At 44.7% G+C, this 15909-nt stretch overlaps 1 protein-coding gene and 2 non-coding genes across 3 annotated transcripts; all 3 read left to right on the top strand.

Moving 5' to 3' along the window:
- The first annotated feature begins 2637 nt into the window (after positions 1-2637).
- Positions 2638-14772, top strand: RPL37 (ribosomal protein L37). The gene is made up of 4 exons (XM_073621714.1): positions 2638-2772; positions 4977-5112; positions 7336-7420; positions 14662-14772. The coding sequence occupies exons 1-4, from the start codon at positions 2770-2772 to the stop codon at positions 14729-14731; spliced, it is 294 nt and encodes a 97-aa protein (XP_073477815.1). The 5' UTR covers positions 2638-2769; the 3' UTR covers positions 14732-14772.
- LOC141125058 (small nucleolar RNA SNORD72) lies at positions 4813-4890 on the top strand. Its single transcript, XR_012241356.1, has one exon. It is a non-coding gene; the product is annotated as a small nucleolar RNA SNORD72 (small nucleolar RNA).
- LOC141125057 (small nucleolar RNA SNORD72) lies at positions 14515-14593 on the top strand. Its single transcript, XR_012241355.1, has one exon. It is a non-coding gene; the product is annotated as a small nucleolar RNA SNORD72 (small nucleolar RNA).
- Positions 14773-15909: the final 1137 nt, after the last annotated feature.

Here is a 15909-nt window from a genome sequence, read left to right as displayed (position 1 = left end):
CCAGGGTGGGGGACTTTATGCCTCTAAATTTACTCCCCTTGCTGGCTAAGGTCAAACTGCAGCTAGATGCGTGGAAACATCTGCCATTGTCCTTGATCGGAAGGGTTAATCTACTTAAAATGAAGATTCTGACAGTCTTCTTATACTTCTTGCGGAACTCACCAATATGGATCCCCTGTTCCGTTTTTAGATGGGTAAATAGCTTTTTTAGCTCCTTCCTATGGTCCATGGCACACCCTAGAATTAGCCTTGGGACCCTGCAGGAGCCCTGGGGTCAGGGTGGACTGGCGCTATCGGACTTGTTTAAATATTTTATAGCCGGACAAATGGTATTTGCTAGACGCTGGCTGACAAGAGACGACGGGGATGCAGCAAGGGTATTGGAGGCGGCCCTCATGGAATTGTATGAAAGTCTGTACATAGGGGACCCCAGGCCTCCCGGTCTTTGACTGGCTCGATGCGTGGTACCATATGCGCATGGGACAGGGCACAGAGGTTAATGAAATTTGCAGATGGGGGATGGTCGCAGGACACACCTCTTTGGTTTAACCCTATATTGTCCCATTTTGATGCGATTTCTGACCCAATAATATGGGCCAGGGTTGGCATTAAACAACTGAAACACATAGTGGGTGGGAAAAAGTTACTTACCTTTGATCAACTCAAAGACAAATACAATCTGCCCAATTGGTATCTATTTTGATATATCCAGCTTCGGCACGTGTTCCTGACTCAGTTCAGTTCAGATACGCTGGAGCTGGGAGCATCCCCATTAGAGAATATGCTGGGTAAGGAAGACTTACAAAAAACATTATCGGCAGTTTATAAGGAATAATTTGTGGAAAGGCCAAAAATGCTCATCAATTGCAGAGATACATGGAGTGCACTAGTGACAGATTTTGGAGGGGAGGACTGGGATGATATGTGGGTTCACCCGTTCCATACTCTGGTGTTGGCCAGAGATAGGCTCATCCAATATAAAATACTACATAGGGTTTATTATACCCCAGCAAGGATAGCCGGTATCTATGGTACCGGTGCAGCAGAGTGCTGGCGCTGCACTACTAGCCCTGCTGACTTTGACCACATATTCTGGCAGTGCCAGCCGATACGGGAGTTCTGGACGGGGGTATCACGCACTATACAGAAATTGCTCTCGGTGCCGATTCCTGTAACAGTCTCAGTCTGTCTGTTGGGCCTGGTGAGGACTTGGTGCCAAGGAGGGCACAGAGAACCATGATCTCCCTTTCCCTCTTTTACGCACGTAAAGCTATTTTATTATGTTGGAAAAAACCTGAACCACCCACAGTGTCCTACTGGAAAGACATAATCAATAAAGCACTACCATTCTACAAAGCAACATACCTAAGTAGGGGCTGTCCGAAAAAATTTGAGAAAGTATGGCAATGCTGGCTTGATGCCAAAGATACTTTGATTTGACTTGCTACGGTAAGGGAATGTTTTAAAAACAGCACTCTCCGAACATGGGTAAAATGACCTTGTTAACCGGACTAAATACTTGTCCGACTGTGTGATGATTGGGTGCACTACCGACTCCTGAGTTTTAAAAATTGCTTTTTTGAAAAGTTATAAGCATAAACTGACCCTGTGATTGTTGAAAGGCTGCACAAGGGATAGGGAGGGGAGGGGGGAGGGAGAGCGTGGTTGAGGGGGGGAATTTTGGTACATGTTGTACTGTATGTGTTGTAAAAAATTGTTAATTAACAAAAATTTTCAAAAAAAAGAACAGTGTAAAAATAAAAAATAAAAAGTAAAATAAATAAGAAAAAAAAACATAAAGCGCCCAGTCCCGCCGAGCGCGCTCGCAGAAGCGAATGCATGCGTAAGTCGCGCCCGCATATGAAAACAGTTTTTAAACCAAACATGTGAGGTATCGCCATGATAGTTTAATTCTGGCACTAGACCCCCTCTGTGACTCAAAACTGGTAACCTGTAGAAATTTTTAAATGTCGCCAATGGAGATTTTTAAGTGCCAACATTTGTCGCCGTTCCACGAGTGGGCTTGCGGCTTCTCTTCCTGGTTTCCTACTGCACATGTGCGACTCGTGCTGCGCTATCCCACTGGTCCCTGCTGTTTTCTGGGACCCATGTGTCTCCCGAAGACAGCGGGGGGGGGGACGTGAAATGGCGTAGATACCCGCGGGTGGCTCGGGTATCTATGCCCGGAAGTGGGAGCAGAAACCTAAATTAGACAGGTATCTGCTCCCCCCCCCACACACACACTGAAAGGTACCAAATGTGACACCGGGGGGGGGGGGGGGGGGACCGGAAAAGCGGAAGTTCCATTTTTGGGTGGAACTCTGCTTTAACTTATTGAGATGTATTCTCATTGATGAAGCAAAAACACAAAGTTCTGAAATGGCATCTTAACATTCTGGGATATCACATTAGAATTCTGTGTTATTTAAAAATTCTGACAAGTCACCTCAGAATTCTGGATACCTTGTAATTGTGACAAACTAATCTAATAATTCTGATATATAGTGATTTATACAAGGGGAGGTGAAAGTTTTCTATTTCCCCCTGGCCTCAGGGCTCTTTCTTACTAAAGTAAGAATTCGAATCCATGGGAAAATGGCCAGAAAACAGCATCTTCAGTGAGCCTATACTGGCAACAATCCAGCACTTGCCATCACTTAAAATGGCGCAGAGAAGCACGACGGGACCTCGGATGCGGAAGCGCTGCTCTTAATAATAGCGGAAGTGATTGCCTAGTTCCGGTCTCTATCGTCTGGGCCGCTGGGGAAGATGGTGAGTGTCATGGTTTCTCGCCAAGTACAATCGGTGTAAATCCTTCTCCATCCTCCCAGCAGCGGGTCAGTCCCGCCGGCCAGGAGGTAGAAGGGACCCCCCGGTGACGTGGAGCCCGATATTACCCGGGCGGGTGAGGTGGTGGAGGGAGGATTCCGGGGCTGATTAGAGCGGAGGCCTGGGAGAGGAGATATGGAGTCCGGATCCCATAGAGGGAGATAGGCGGGAGGCCTGTACTCTGCACACACCTGTTTGATATGGGAGTGCTGGGTCTTGTAGTTCTACCAATACCTGGCAGACCATTGTATGAAGACGAATTCCACCACACTCTGTATGGGGCTCATCCATCCCTCTGTGCCCACAGAGCTTCTAATCTACTCATCACTGATCTACAGGAACAGAGCTCGTCCCTTTACATGTATGATTTAGGCCTTAGATTATTAAAACTGATACTTGCAAACTCCATGCAGCCCCTGTCCTGGGGGTGGAAGGGAGGCCCGCAGCCCCTGTCCCCTGGGGGTGGAAGGGAGGCCCGCAGCCCCTGTCCCCTGGGGGTGGAAGGGAGGCCCGCAGCCCCTGTCCCCTGGGGGTGGAAGGGAGGCCCGCAGCCCCTGTCCCCTGGGGGGGTGGAAGGGAGGCCCGCAGCCCCTGTCCCCGCAGTCGGTGGAAGGGAGGCCCGCAGTCGGTGGAAGGGAGGCCCGCAGCCCCTGTCCCCGCAGTCGGTGGAAGGGAGGCCCGCAGCCCCTGTCCCCGCAGTCGGTGGAAGGGAGGCCTGCAAACTCCATGCAGACCAAGTGGAAGGATCTGCATATGTATTGCAGTGTGTTGGCAGCCCGTTTAAAATGAAAAGTGGCCTAATGCAGAGCAACGTATCAGATCAGTCTGATCAGGTCCTTTGTGAGGAGCAAACACCATCCCAATGAGAATTTGCCTCCTTCCCCTTTACCTCTGTTATGTTGTATTAAAGCAAATCTTTACCCATAACTCATTAAAAAAAGGAAAAATGTAATTATGCTATCAAAATGTGTGCGCTGTGAATTGCCTCCAGCATTGCTCCTGTTTATTGCCGGAGGCTTCTATTTTGCTGAAGCCCTGAGCAGCAGTAAATCTTTAGGCTGTCAGTAGATCAGCCTCTACTACTACCGTGGTTCTCAACTCCTGTCCTCAGGGCCCACTAACAGGCCAGGTTTTATGTATTACCTTGGGGAGATGCAGACTAGAATACTGCAATCACTGAGCAGCAAATGATATCACCTGTGATGTATTTCAGTTATCTTACAAACCTGGCCTGTTAGTGGGTCCTGAGGACAGAGTTGAAGACCACTGCTCTACTGGCTCTGATTTTCGGCACACTGCCAAAAATGGAGAGCAACTGAGCATGTGCAGAGCGATTTGAGACCGTGTATTGCTAGATTTTACAGTATAGACACTTATTTTTAATGTTTTACATAGCTATGTCTGCAAAAGGGGGCCAGCCTGAACTTAATTTTCTGACTAAAGTTCCACTTTAATACCAACGACAAGTCCAGCTTCTCTCACACTACGCTGCCATCTTCTTTACTTCATCAGGAGTCGGCTGTCTCTCCTGGGTTCTTGCAGCCAACCCATGATATGAAAACAGAGATCTGACACCATGAAAGTGATGCCACCTGGGATATCACCACATATCCAAGGAGGTGTTATTTTCCTCCATTCATAGAACATCATAGAAACAGAGCAAGATGTGCGTTTGTAGGATCTGGCGCTGCCTCGCTTTACATATTTTAGAAATGTGGGATGATATCTCAGGAGGCAGGGAGAGGAGACAAAGCCTTGCCTAGGCAGGAATAGAGACAAGGGGCCAACAGAAAATAGAGAAAAAAAGTCAAATAATTTACTAAAAGGTCAGCTTCTTGGGAGGCTTAAACAGAGCGAAATGCTTTTTGGATGAAGGTCTGCTTTGTCACCCTAATCTTTAAAATTCTTGATTCAACTTGCACTCTAAAGCCAGCCATGGACTGTTCGATTCCTGGCCAGCTTTGTGAATAGTCTGTCGTCTTGCATTTATCAGTGATGTGTTTAAAATAAATGTCTGAACATATGACACTCTGTGATTTCATTTTCTTGCTGAGATAAATGCAACACACACACAATGACGAGGGCGCTTGGAGATGTTTTGTATTTTTAAGTCACTTTCTTTTTCTTTTCTTTCTTTTTTGTTTTAGACGAAGGGAACATCGTCATTCGGAAAGCGCCGCAATAAGACGCACACTTTGTGCCGTCGCTGTGGCTCTAAAGCCTTCCATTTACAGAAGTCTACCTGTGGCAAGTGTGCCTACCCAGCTAAGCGCAAGAGAAAGTGTAAGTACCATCATGTATATTCCTATCCAGTGTTATTACTGCATGATATTATTTTATTTAGAACTTAAATGTCATACATTTAGACCCCTTTCACACCAAGGCGCTTCAAAAACACCCTAAAACGCCTTAGCGTTATTAACGCGTTTTTACAGCGTTTTAGGGGCGTTATCGGTAAAATTAACGCAACGCTGCAGGCATTTTAACAGTGTTTTTCAAGCGTTTATTGAAGCATGTGTTATTGATGCTATCTTTCTGCTTGCATGTTTATCCTTTGTGATATCATGTAAAACAAGCAGTGTCTTGTTTTACTTCAAATCTTCATTTTTCTGGGATAAATTCTTTTTTTTTGGCACTTTGATGGTCTGTTTAATCATTCTGACCTTCCCACAAGTTCAGTCCTGATGTAGATGCTCTTTTCTGCTTGCATGTTTACCTTTTTGTGAGATCGTGTGAATTTTCTACAGCTCAGGGCAGATTATAGGCTCTATTCAGGCGTTTTTTACAGCGTTTTCTTTTCAATGGAGAGGGGCGTTTTTGAAGAGCTTTTTTCAATGCCAGCTGCTCCAAAGATGCTGCTTTCAGGACTTTTCTCAACGCCCCGCCAGCGCAACGCCTCAGTGTGAAAGGGTCCATTGGGAGCGTTGTATGAGCGTCTTAATAGCGTCATTTTTAGCGCTAAAACGCTGCAAAAACACCTTGGTGTGAAAGGGGTCTAAAAACTAAATTTTTTTTCCTTGGTTATGAAAAGTAATTTAAATAACAACAAGTTCACCTTCGGGGACATGTTCTACCCGTTTTTTTTAGGATTGTAACCTTCCCACTGGTGCAGCCGCTCGGGAAACCGCTGCCTCTGACAACTGTACGGGGGCCAGGCCCCCTTTCCAACTGTCCCTTTTTGGAAAGAGCATAGCTGTGCGGGGCTCGCCCCACAGGGCCACATCATTCATTTACAGTGTTCTGTGAATAAATGAACTAAAAGTACCAACATCCTTTACAGCTGATGGCTTGTTCTAAATGAACAGCACTGTGGTAGTTCATTGATTCTTCCTATCAATGTGAACCTGCCTCTCTGTATAATGTATGGGGCAGACAAATTACAATGACAGTCTGCAGGAGACCTGCATGACACCAGTGATTTGGCAGGCTCCAAAAAAAAAATGTTAATTAAATGTTGTTTTTTTTTTAATTATTTTTTTTCTATCCTTAATCGCAGCACTTAAACCGTCACCACATTTTACCAAACACTGGCTTCACTAGGATTGCACCAATACCAAGCATTTACACGAGTACTTGTACTCGTGCAAATGCGCCGATGCTTGACCCGATACCTGGCAGGAGGCCAGTACATCGGGCATCCTCAGTGTAGCAGGGGGGGCCGGGCAGCTTCACAGAGCGGCGGTGGGGGCAGTTACAAGCACCGATCTCGCTGTATAGCTTTTTTGACAGCTGCTTCTCATCCTCCCTCCTGCGGCTGTCAGGGAGATCGGTGCTTGTACCTGCCCCCACCGATTGATCGCTGTGTCCTCCTCTGGTCCCCCCTCATCCGGGGATCTCAGGATGTAGAGCGAAGGAAGGAGCCAGTAAATCTGCCTATTTACCAGCTCCTTCCTTTTCTGATTGCACATTCAGTGATCACTGGCTCTGTCCATTCATAACTGTATTTATGATTCAGTTTTTGAATGGAGAGGAGCCTCTGTCTCCTGTCCATTCATCCTCAGTGCAGCTGAGGCTGCTGGAGAATCTGTCCTCAGTCCCTTTCCCTATCTCAAAGGGGAGATGTCAGGGGGTCTAGACAGACAAATGTATATAGTAAAATAAAAAAAACTGACAGTCCTCGCCTCATCAGTACCACCTATTAGTGCCACTGTTACATGACCTTAAAAAAAAAAAAAAAAAACAATACTTGTACTTAGTGGTATCGGTGCAACCCTAGGCTTCACTATAACAAGCACAAGCCCTGTTTGTAGCTCTGATCACTCAGGCCTCTCACCACCTGCAAAAAGTGCATTTATTTCTTTTGTTTGTTTTTTATATATAAAAAAAAAAAAAAAAAATTGTAATTGACTTTTCAGTGTTTTTGTTGGGTGCCTTTTGACCAATTATCTAGTTTTACTTTTTAATTAATAGACCTTGCAGCATCTTTGTTTATATAGTTTGAATATCTTGTGTAGTAGCTATGAGTGGCTTCAGTTTTCCCTAAATCATGAACTGTCTGTTCTTTAGACAACTGGAGTGCCAAGGCCAAGAGACGTAACACCACCGGAACCGGCCGCATGAGACATCTGAAGGTTGTGTACCGCAGGTTCAGGTAAGTGTGGAAATATGACACTCCCTCTCTATGGGAGATAATTGTGTGACTTAACGGAAACCACAGACCAGGTGATCACAGGTTTGGCACTTTGGAATTGCGCCGAAGACGAGTGCATTTTTGACTACGCAAGTGCCAGCTGAAGAATTTGGAATGATTAAGGCAATGTTCACTGCACTGTATATGTATACATTTTGCTGAAGACTGCATTGAAATTGCAGCACGTTCTGCATTTCAAAGGCTGGAAGGGCCCATTCACACCACAACGTAGTGCAGAAAACTTGCGTTCCTTGACGATTTCCCGCGCTGCATTTCAATCGTACTACCCTTGCGATCTGCAGTGGTTGTGACTGCAAATTTAACGACGCCCCAAATGCAGTGTGCCACGCAATTCGGTTGCAGTGCTTTTCCAAAGGTCATGCATACACTACTTTTTTTTTTTTTTTTTTGTTTAAACTTTCTTTATTGTTGTCCATCACATCTCGACAAATACAGTTCAGTACAAATACGTTAGTGACAGACTTTTTCTATATCAACATTAGCAGTAGTCTGCATATTTGTGTTTAACAAAAGTAAATTAAAATAAAATAAAGTAAAAATAAATAAGTAAAGAGAGAAGAAAAAAAGGGGGGGGGAAACTGCATAGAAAAGGGAGAAAAAAAAGGGGGGGGGGATAGTCTCGGGCTGTGTTAAAATTTCTGTTGAGACCGTGAGAACTGATCTCGTGGGTAGTACCAGTATATGCTACATTGAGGTTTACAGGTCCCCGGGGGCGGCGACCAGCAGTAGCCCTCGCCCACCGTAGACCCTCCGACCTGAGCAATAATGATCTTCCGGACCGGGGAGAGGTAAGCCGCGGCCCGTCCGAACCGCCACCACCGGGTGCCCCACCGGAGGAGGGGGGCACAAGGCCTCCATCTGTCCTACCCCGGCGCGCCCCCGGGGCCGCGGGTCCGTCTCCGCCCACACGGCCTCCCCGGCCAGGAAAGCAGCTTTTCCTCAATTTTAACCAGTAAGTTATGTTTAGGTGCCCATACTCTGAGCAATCAACCAACAGTGCCATAAATAATATCACTTGATAGGGTAAGGGAAGTAGGGGTAAGAAGAAAAAAGAGTAGAAAAAAGGGTGGAGGAGTGGCAGGGAGAGTGGGCGGGGTAAGGAGGGGTAGATGGGGTCAAACCTTGTTCACTCGTGCTTCTCCGATCATCCACCTCGGACTATCCGCCCCCAGGCAGCCCCTTGGTTCTGGCAAAGGCATCGGAGTCCATGTGCGATCTATATTTCAGTCTTAAGGAGAAACCGTGGTGGGAGCTATTTAGGGTGGGCTCTGTGGCCCAATGGCATACACTACTTTTGATGCAGTGCGATTTCAACACCTTTAAAATGAATGGGCTGAAATTGCACTGCACACGAACCAGTGTTCCTGTGCGATTCTCATATAGTTCCTAGTGCAAATGGTCCTGGAACCTTGGGCTGTTTTGATTACCAATGAAGACTCTGCAGGGACTCCAGATTGTTGCTGGTGGAGAAATGTCCCTTTCATTCAGTGTATGTGGAAAGTATATAAGTTGCAAAATTTATGTCAATACAAGAGAAACTGCTTTGTTGATGTAACATATCCGCTGCAGAAATTGTTTATAATGAGATGATGATAAAATGCTGCCTCAGTGGCTACTTAAAGCCATTCATGCCATTTGAAAGTGATTGTGCCAATTTTATCTTCAGTGATTGAATATGGTTTTGTCCATGTTCTTAGTACAGTGAGGCTTTTCAATCTGTTCAGTGTAATGGAGCTGCTGGTAAGGTGAGTATAATTCAGTGGAGTGCAGAAGTTATTGTATAGAAAATTGTAGCAGACTCTTGAATCATTGGGAAGAATAGAATTTTCATTATTAAGGTCTTGTTCTATGCACGCAGTTCCCATTTAGAATGTAATTCATTTTGAAAGAATTCTTTACTTTGCAGTGTATGCAGAAATGAATATTGCATGACACCATTTACCTGGATGGACATCCTTTGTCTCCTCGCACTACATTGTGGTGTATTAATGCATTGCCCTAAGGCAGCCCTTTCATATAAATTGGTTGCCAACGCACCAGAATACACAAACTTTTATCCAACACGGCATACCACAGTGCATTGTAGTGCATTACCCTGTGGTGCGCTGCAATGCAGGTTCATCGCCTTAGTTCTTTAGGGTATTACATTAATGCACATGTGATTGCAGGCATAGGTGTAGGGCTTAAGTTTAATTTTTTTTTTTTTGTTTTGGACTGTAGACCGATCCAGTCCACTTGCAATATATGCAGCTTAAGGCAATTTTCAGTTTACCCATACTGGACTGCCATAATGCCCCTTTCTGGGAGAAATTGAAGAACTATGCAGGCTTCTCCCCAACCTAATGTGATAAGGACGACAGTGGCTGGGCCTCAAACTTTGCCACTTGCACAGAGCACTAAATTGTGATGAGACTGGGGGTATGTAACATTTCCCCCCATAACTGGATATTTTCCAGGTTTTGGTACAGGGGATGAAGGATAGGGATGTATAAGCCGCTGACCCTTTTACCTGTTAAAGAAACCGGTTACTTTGCCATCTAAGAGAAGGAGTACAAGGTCTTTTTTTTTTTTTTTGATTTTTTTTTTTTTTTTTTTTGGCAAATGCCACCTAGTTGGAGCGGTGTCTGACGTGAGCGCTGGATTCCTTGACCACTTGCCAACTGTGTCACGCAGATATATTACGGCACAATGGCTCTCCTGGGCCAAAATCCCGTACGGGTATGTCCTACCCTTTTTCAGCCACCAGAGGGCCCGCGCGGGCTGCTGGAGGTGCGCACCTGCTGCATGACGGGGGACCTGATGCTCATGGCCGGCGGGCATGATCGCCGCCGGCCACGTGCGATTGTGTGTATGTGTGCGCTTGCAAATTACTGTGCTGTCAGGAGCCGTATCATTTCTTCATACACAGTAGAAAAAACGATATGGCTCCTCTCCTAGTCGCTCACATCCCCACACAGTACATGCTGAGGGAACACTTTTAACCCCTTGATCGCCCCCTAGTGTTAACCCCTTTTCTGTCAGTGACATTTACACAGTAATCAGTGCATTTTTATAGCACTGATCGCTGTATAAATGCCAATGGTCCCAAAAAAGTGTCAAGTCTCTGATCTGTCCATTGCAATGTTGCAACACTGCTAAAAATCGCAGATCATCGCCATTATTAGTAAAAAAAAAAAATGATAAAAATGCCATAAATCTTTTTTCATAGTCTGCAGACGCTATAACTTTTGCACAAACCAATCAGTATACGCTTATTGCGTGTTTATTTTTTTTTAAAAAAAGTAGAATTATAAATTGGCCTAAACTGATGAGAATTTTTTTTTTAACTTTTGGTTATTTATTATAGCAAAATGTAAGAAATGTTGTTTGTTTTTTGTTTTTTATTTAAAACTGGCGCTTTTTTTGTTTTATAGCGCAATAAAAACCAAAGAGGTGATAAAATACCAAAAAAATAAAGCTCTATTTGTGGGGACTGTATGGCAGTCTAAACAAATCCCACATCAATTTACTATCTGATGCAAAAGCCTCTTTCAGTAAACCTAAAATCTTACCTGACTGAGCCAAATCTCCATTTGTGGGTCACACGCTCCCCTTTCCCAGACACTGCAGCTTCAAGCTTTTCAGCAACAGAAGCAGTGATGCCAATCCAGAAAGCGGTGGGGCTGACAAGTTTTAAAGACTTGTGAATCAGCAGTGACAATGCTAATATCCAGGCCCCTGCAACATTTTTCATCCCACTGTAGTGGAAGCAGACTCGGCCTGCATGAAAATGGCAACTGCTCTGAATTCTGGAGCAATGTGGCAATTCCACACAATCACTGGCAGGATCAACAGGCATTTGTGGGGACTTTGCTGGGGCTGAGAGAGCATGGTTCTACTTTTAATTCCAACTCCAGCTATACCTTCTTCCTGTGTATTTGAGAGATCACTATTGTATGTAAAACGCAGCTCCTGGTGCAGTAGGAGAGGGTGTATGGAAAGGGGTTTGTTTGGGATTATGGGATTTCGGTTTGCATTTTGGAGATATGTATAATATTAGGGAGAGCATTGAGGTACATCCTGTAGTTGTCAGTTTAAAGGTCTGTTAGGGCATGGGACAAATGTTGGGGGTCACTTAACCACTTGCCGCCCGCTATATAGCAGAATGACAGCGGCAAAGTGGTTTCAATATCCTGACCGGACGTCATGACATGATCAGGATATGCGGCGATCGTTGTTTAAGTCTGACACACCACAACTCCGATCTAGGTAAAGAGTCTGACGGAGACTCTTTACCATGTGATCAGTCGTGTCCAATCACGGCTGATCGCGATGTAAATAGGAAGAGCCGGTGATCGGCTTTTCCTCACTCGCGACTGCTCTAATGACGGGGGGGGGGGGGTGTCTGTGCTGATTGTTTATTTATTTTTTTTTGTTTGTTTTTTTTTTTTTTCCCCAGAAGTCTGCACTAAGATACAGGTGATACTCGAAAAATTAGAATATCGTGCAAAAGTTCATTTATTTCACTAATGCAACTTAAAAGGTGAAACTAATGAGACTCATTACATGCAAAGCAAGATAGTTTAAGCCGTGATTTGTCATAATTGTAGTGATTATGGCTCACAGCTCATGAAAACCCCAAATCCACAATCTCAGAAAATTAGAATATTACATGCAATCAATAAAACAAGGATTGAACATAGAACAATATCGGACCTCTGAAAAGTATAAGCGTGCATATGTACTCAGTACTTGGTTTGAGCCCCTTTTGCACCAATTACTGCCTCAATGCGGTGTGGCATGGAAGCTATCAGCCTGTGGCACTGTTGAGGTGTTATGGAAGACCAGGATGCTTCAATAGCGGCCTTCAGCACTTCTGCATTGTTCGGCCTCACGTCTCTCATCTTTCTCTTGGCAATGCCCCATAGATTCTCTATGGGGTTCAAGTCAGGCGAGTTTGCCGGCCAATCAAGCACAGTAATCCCACGGTCATTGAACCAGGTTTTGGTGCTTTTGGCAGTGTGGGCAGGTGCCAAGTCCTGCTGGAAAATGAAGTCCGCATCCCCATAGAGCTCGTCTGCAGAGGGAAGCATGAAGTGCTCCAAAATCTCCTGGTAGAAGGCTGCGTTGACCCTGGACTTAGTGAAGCACAGTGGACCAACACCAGCAGATGACATGGCTCCCCAAATCAACACAGACTGTGGAAACTTCACACTGGACTTCAAGCATCTTGCAGTGTGTGCCTCTCCATTCTTCCTCCATACTCTGGGTCCTTGGTTTCCAAATGAGATGCAAAATTTGCTCTCATCAGAAAAGAGGACTTTGGACCACTGAGCAACAGACCAGGTCTGTTTTTCTTTATCCCAGGTAAGACGCTTCTGACGTTTGTTGTTCAGGAGTGGCTTGACAAGAGGAATACGACATTTGAAGCCCATGTCTAGGATCCGTCTGTGTGTGGTGGATCTTGATGCACTGACTCCAGCCTCAGTCCACTCCTTGTGAAAGTCCCCAACACTTTTGAATGGCCTTTTCCTGACAATCCTCTCCAGGCTGCGGTTATCCCTGCTGCTTGTGCACCTTTTTCTTCCACACTTTTCCCTTCCACATAACTTTCTCCTCATAGAGGGTGTCAATGATGGATTTTCTGCACAACTGTCAGGTCAGCAGTCTTTCCCATGATTGTGATTCCTACTGAACCAGACTGAGACCATTTAAAGGCTCAGGAACCCTTTGCAGGTGTTATGACTTAATTAGCTGATTAGAGTGGGACACTTTGAGCCTAGAATATTGCACCTTTTCACAATATTCTAATTTTCTGAGATTGTGGATTTGGGGTTTTCATGAGCTGTAAGCCATAATTATCACAATTTTGACAATTTACGGGTTGAAGTATCTTGCTTTGCATGTAATGAGTCCATCTCCTATATTTCACCTTTTTTTTTTTCAGTTGCTTTAGTGAAATGAATGAACTTTTTTGCAAGATATTCTAATTTTTCGAGTATTACTTGTACAGGTCAGAATTATGGCTTCCCCTGCAACAAAATGTTTTTGGTGAGATACTCCCAAAGGGTATTTGCATGTCAAGGGATGCAGACCCTGCCACTTTCCTCATTAGAACCCTGCAAGTGCCACTGCCAATTGATACATTTTAAAATCAACCCCATACACCTTCACTTTCCACATTGATACAAACTGCTACACTGTGTATTTTATTCATAACAAAAGGTAGGAATCTGCAACAAAGTCTGTTAAAGCGGAGTTCCACACAAAAATGGAACTTCCGCTTTTCGGAACCCTCCCCCCCCCCCCCCCCCTTCCGGTGTCACATTTGGCACCTTTCAGGGGGGAGGGGGGTGTAGATACCTGTCTAAGACAGGTATTTGCACCTACGTCCGGCATAGACTCCCATGCGCAGTAGGGAACCGGGAAGTGAAGCCGCAACGCTTCACTTCCTGATTCCCTCACCTAGGATGACGGCGGCAGCTGCCGAGAACCGAGCGGGTTCTCGGCGTCGCCTGCCGACATCGCTGGACCCTGGGACAGGTGAGTGGGCATGTATTAAAAGTCAGCAGCTGCAGTATTTGTAGCTGCTGGCTTTTAATATATTTTTTTTTTTTTTTTTTTTTTTTTTTGCGGTGTGGGTGGACCCCCGCTTTAAAATCCCTGCAGTGTGCATAGATCACCCAGTGGGTAATGTTGTGGGGTTTTTTCTTTCCTCAACAAACGTGGAGTTACTCTTTAAGGGGCATGTTTTTAAATGGTGGACAACTTTGACAGTTTTGAAATGTCCACAATGACTTTTTGCCACCCAGAGCATCAGCACAGTTTTTCATGGGATATGAAGTAGTGCAGGGACTGGGAGCTTTGCTGGGCAGCAGAGACATTTAACGGCTTAATGCCTATGGGAGAAAAATACAAGTTACACTTCTATTTACTTCTAAGTGCTATTTTTTTCCTGGTTTAGTTATTGAATGTTGCTTGTTTTATAGTAGTTTATGCTGAGCTTTAAAAGAAAACTTATAAAATTTTCATTGATTAAACCTGACACGAAATGAAGCTTATCAGTGATGTTTCAAAATAAATGTCTGAACATATGAGATTTCTAGTGATTTCAGATTCTAACTGAGATAAGCTAATAGAAGCAGGAATACTTTTGTTGTATGATTTGCACTCTATTAATGACTGTCTTTCTCTCCACACAGGAATGGATTCCGTGAAGGTACAACTCCTAAACCCAAGAGAGCCGCAGTTGCAGCTTCCAGCTCCTCTTAAGAACTAATATTTGTACAAAAAAAATAAAGTGGTTAAAAGTATATTCTTGTCTGTTTTCTACACCACATCTCTTGTATGATCTGTATTCAGGCTGACAAGCTGAATGCCTAAACATTACATCAGACTATTACATAATATTGTAGAACTAAGAACTTAGTTATATGTTGGCCTAGCATGTGGACAACAATACTGGCTTCAGTGGGTTGGACACTTTTATACAAATGGTATCTCTTTAAAATGTGGTTTTGGTTGGTTATATTTAACCGCTTGCCATCCGGAGGACGTCATATGACGTCCTCGACTTTCAGGGCTTATATCTGAATGATGTCTGAGGCTACAGACATCATTCAGATACCGGCATTTTCAGCCGGCGATTCCGTACACCATAAGAACGATCATAGCGGCTGTTCTGCCGCTTGATCGTTCTTACGGGCGGCGGGAGGGGACGTCCTCCCGCCGCCCTCCGGTGCTACTACCGACTCACCTCAGCGATCGGTGAGTCGGACAGCGGATCCGCCGGCGCCGGATGTTCACTATAGAGATTTCCGGCGGACCAGATGGTCGCCGGAGTCTCTATGATCGTTCGGAGGCCGGGCGCGATGTTATGACGTCACGCCCGGCCTCTGCATTCAAAAAAAGGCGCCGCTTCGGCTGTGAAGCGGCGATCGTTTTATTTTTTTTTTTTTTTTGATTTTAGGCTTCCCAGCCTAGAGGTGAGATGTGGGGTCTTATTGACCCCATATCTCACTGTAAAGAGGACTGATCGTGTCATATTCCTATTACAAGGGATGTTTACATTCCTTGTAATAGGAATAAAAGTGATCAAAAAAAAAAAATTTTTTTTAAAGTGTAAAAATAAAAATTTTTAAGTAAAATTAACAATAAAAAAAAAAAAAAAAAAAAAAAAAATTTTTTAAAGCGCCCCTGTCCCCGTGAGCTCGCACGCAGAAGCGAACGCATACGTAAGTCCCGCCCACATATGAAAGCGGTGTTCAAACCACCCATGTGAGGTATCACCGCGAACGTTAGAGCGAGAGCAATAATTTTGGCCCTAGACTTCCTCTGTAACTCAAAACATGTAACCAGTAAAAAATTTTAAAGCGTCGCCTATGGGGATTTTTAAGTACCAAAGTTTGGCGCCATTCCACGAGCGTGTGCAATTTTGAAGCGTAACATGT

This window comes from Aquarana catesbeiana, linkage group LG01 (genome assembly GCF_042186555.1).
Source record: "Aquarana catesbeiana isolate 2022-GZ linkage group LG01, ASM4218655v1, whole genome shotgun sequence".
Classification (NCBI taxonomy): Eukaryota; Metazoa; Chordata; class Amphibia; order Anura; family Ranidae; genus Aquarana; species Aquarana catesbeiana.
The sequence above is the reverse complement of the archived record's forward strand: the minus strand, read 5'-3'. Positions and strand labels throughout refer to the sequence as shown.

Coding starts and splice junctions, on each gene's coding strand:
- RPL37 (XM_073621714.1), top strand. Junction 5,113..7,335: donor AGCTAAGCGCAAGAGAAAGT/GTAAGTACCATC, acceptor TCTGTTCTTTAG/ACAACTGGAGTGCCAAGGCC. Junction 7,421..14,661: donor GTTGTGTACCGCAGGTTCAG/GTAAGTGTGGAA, acceptor CTCTCCACACAG/GAATGGATTCCGTGAAGGTA.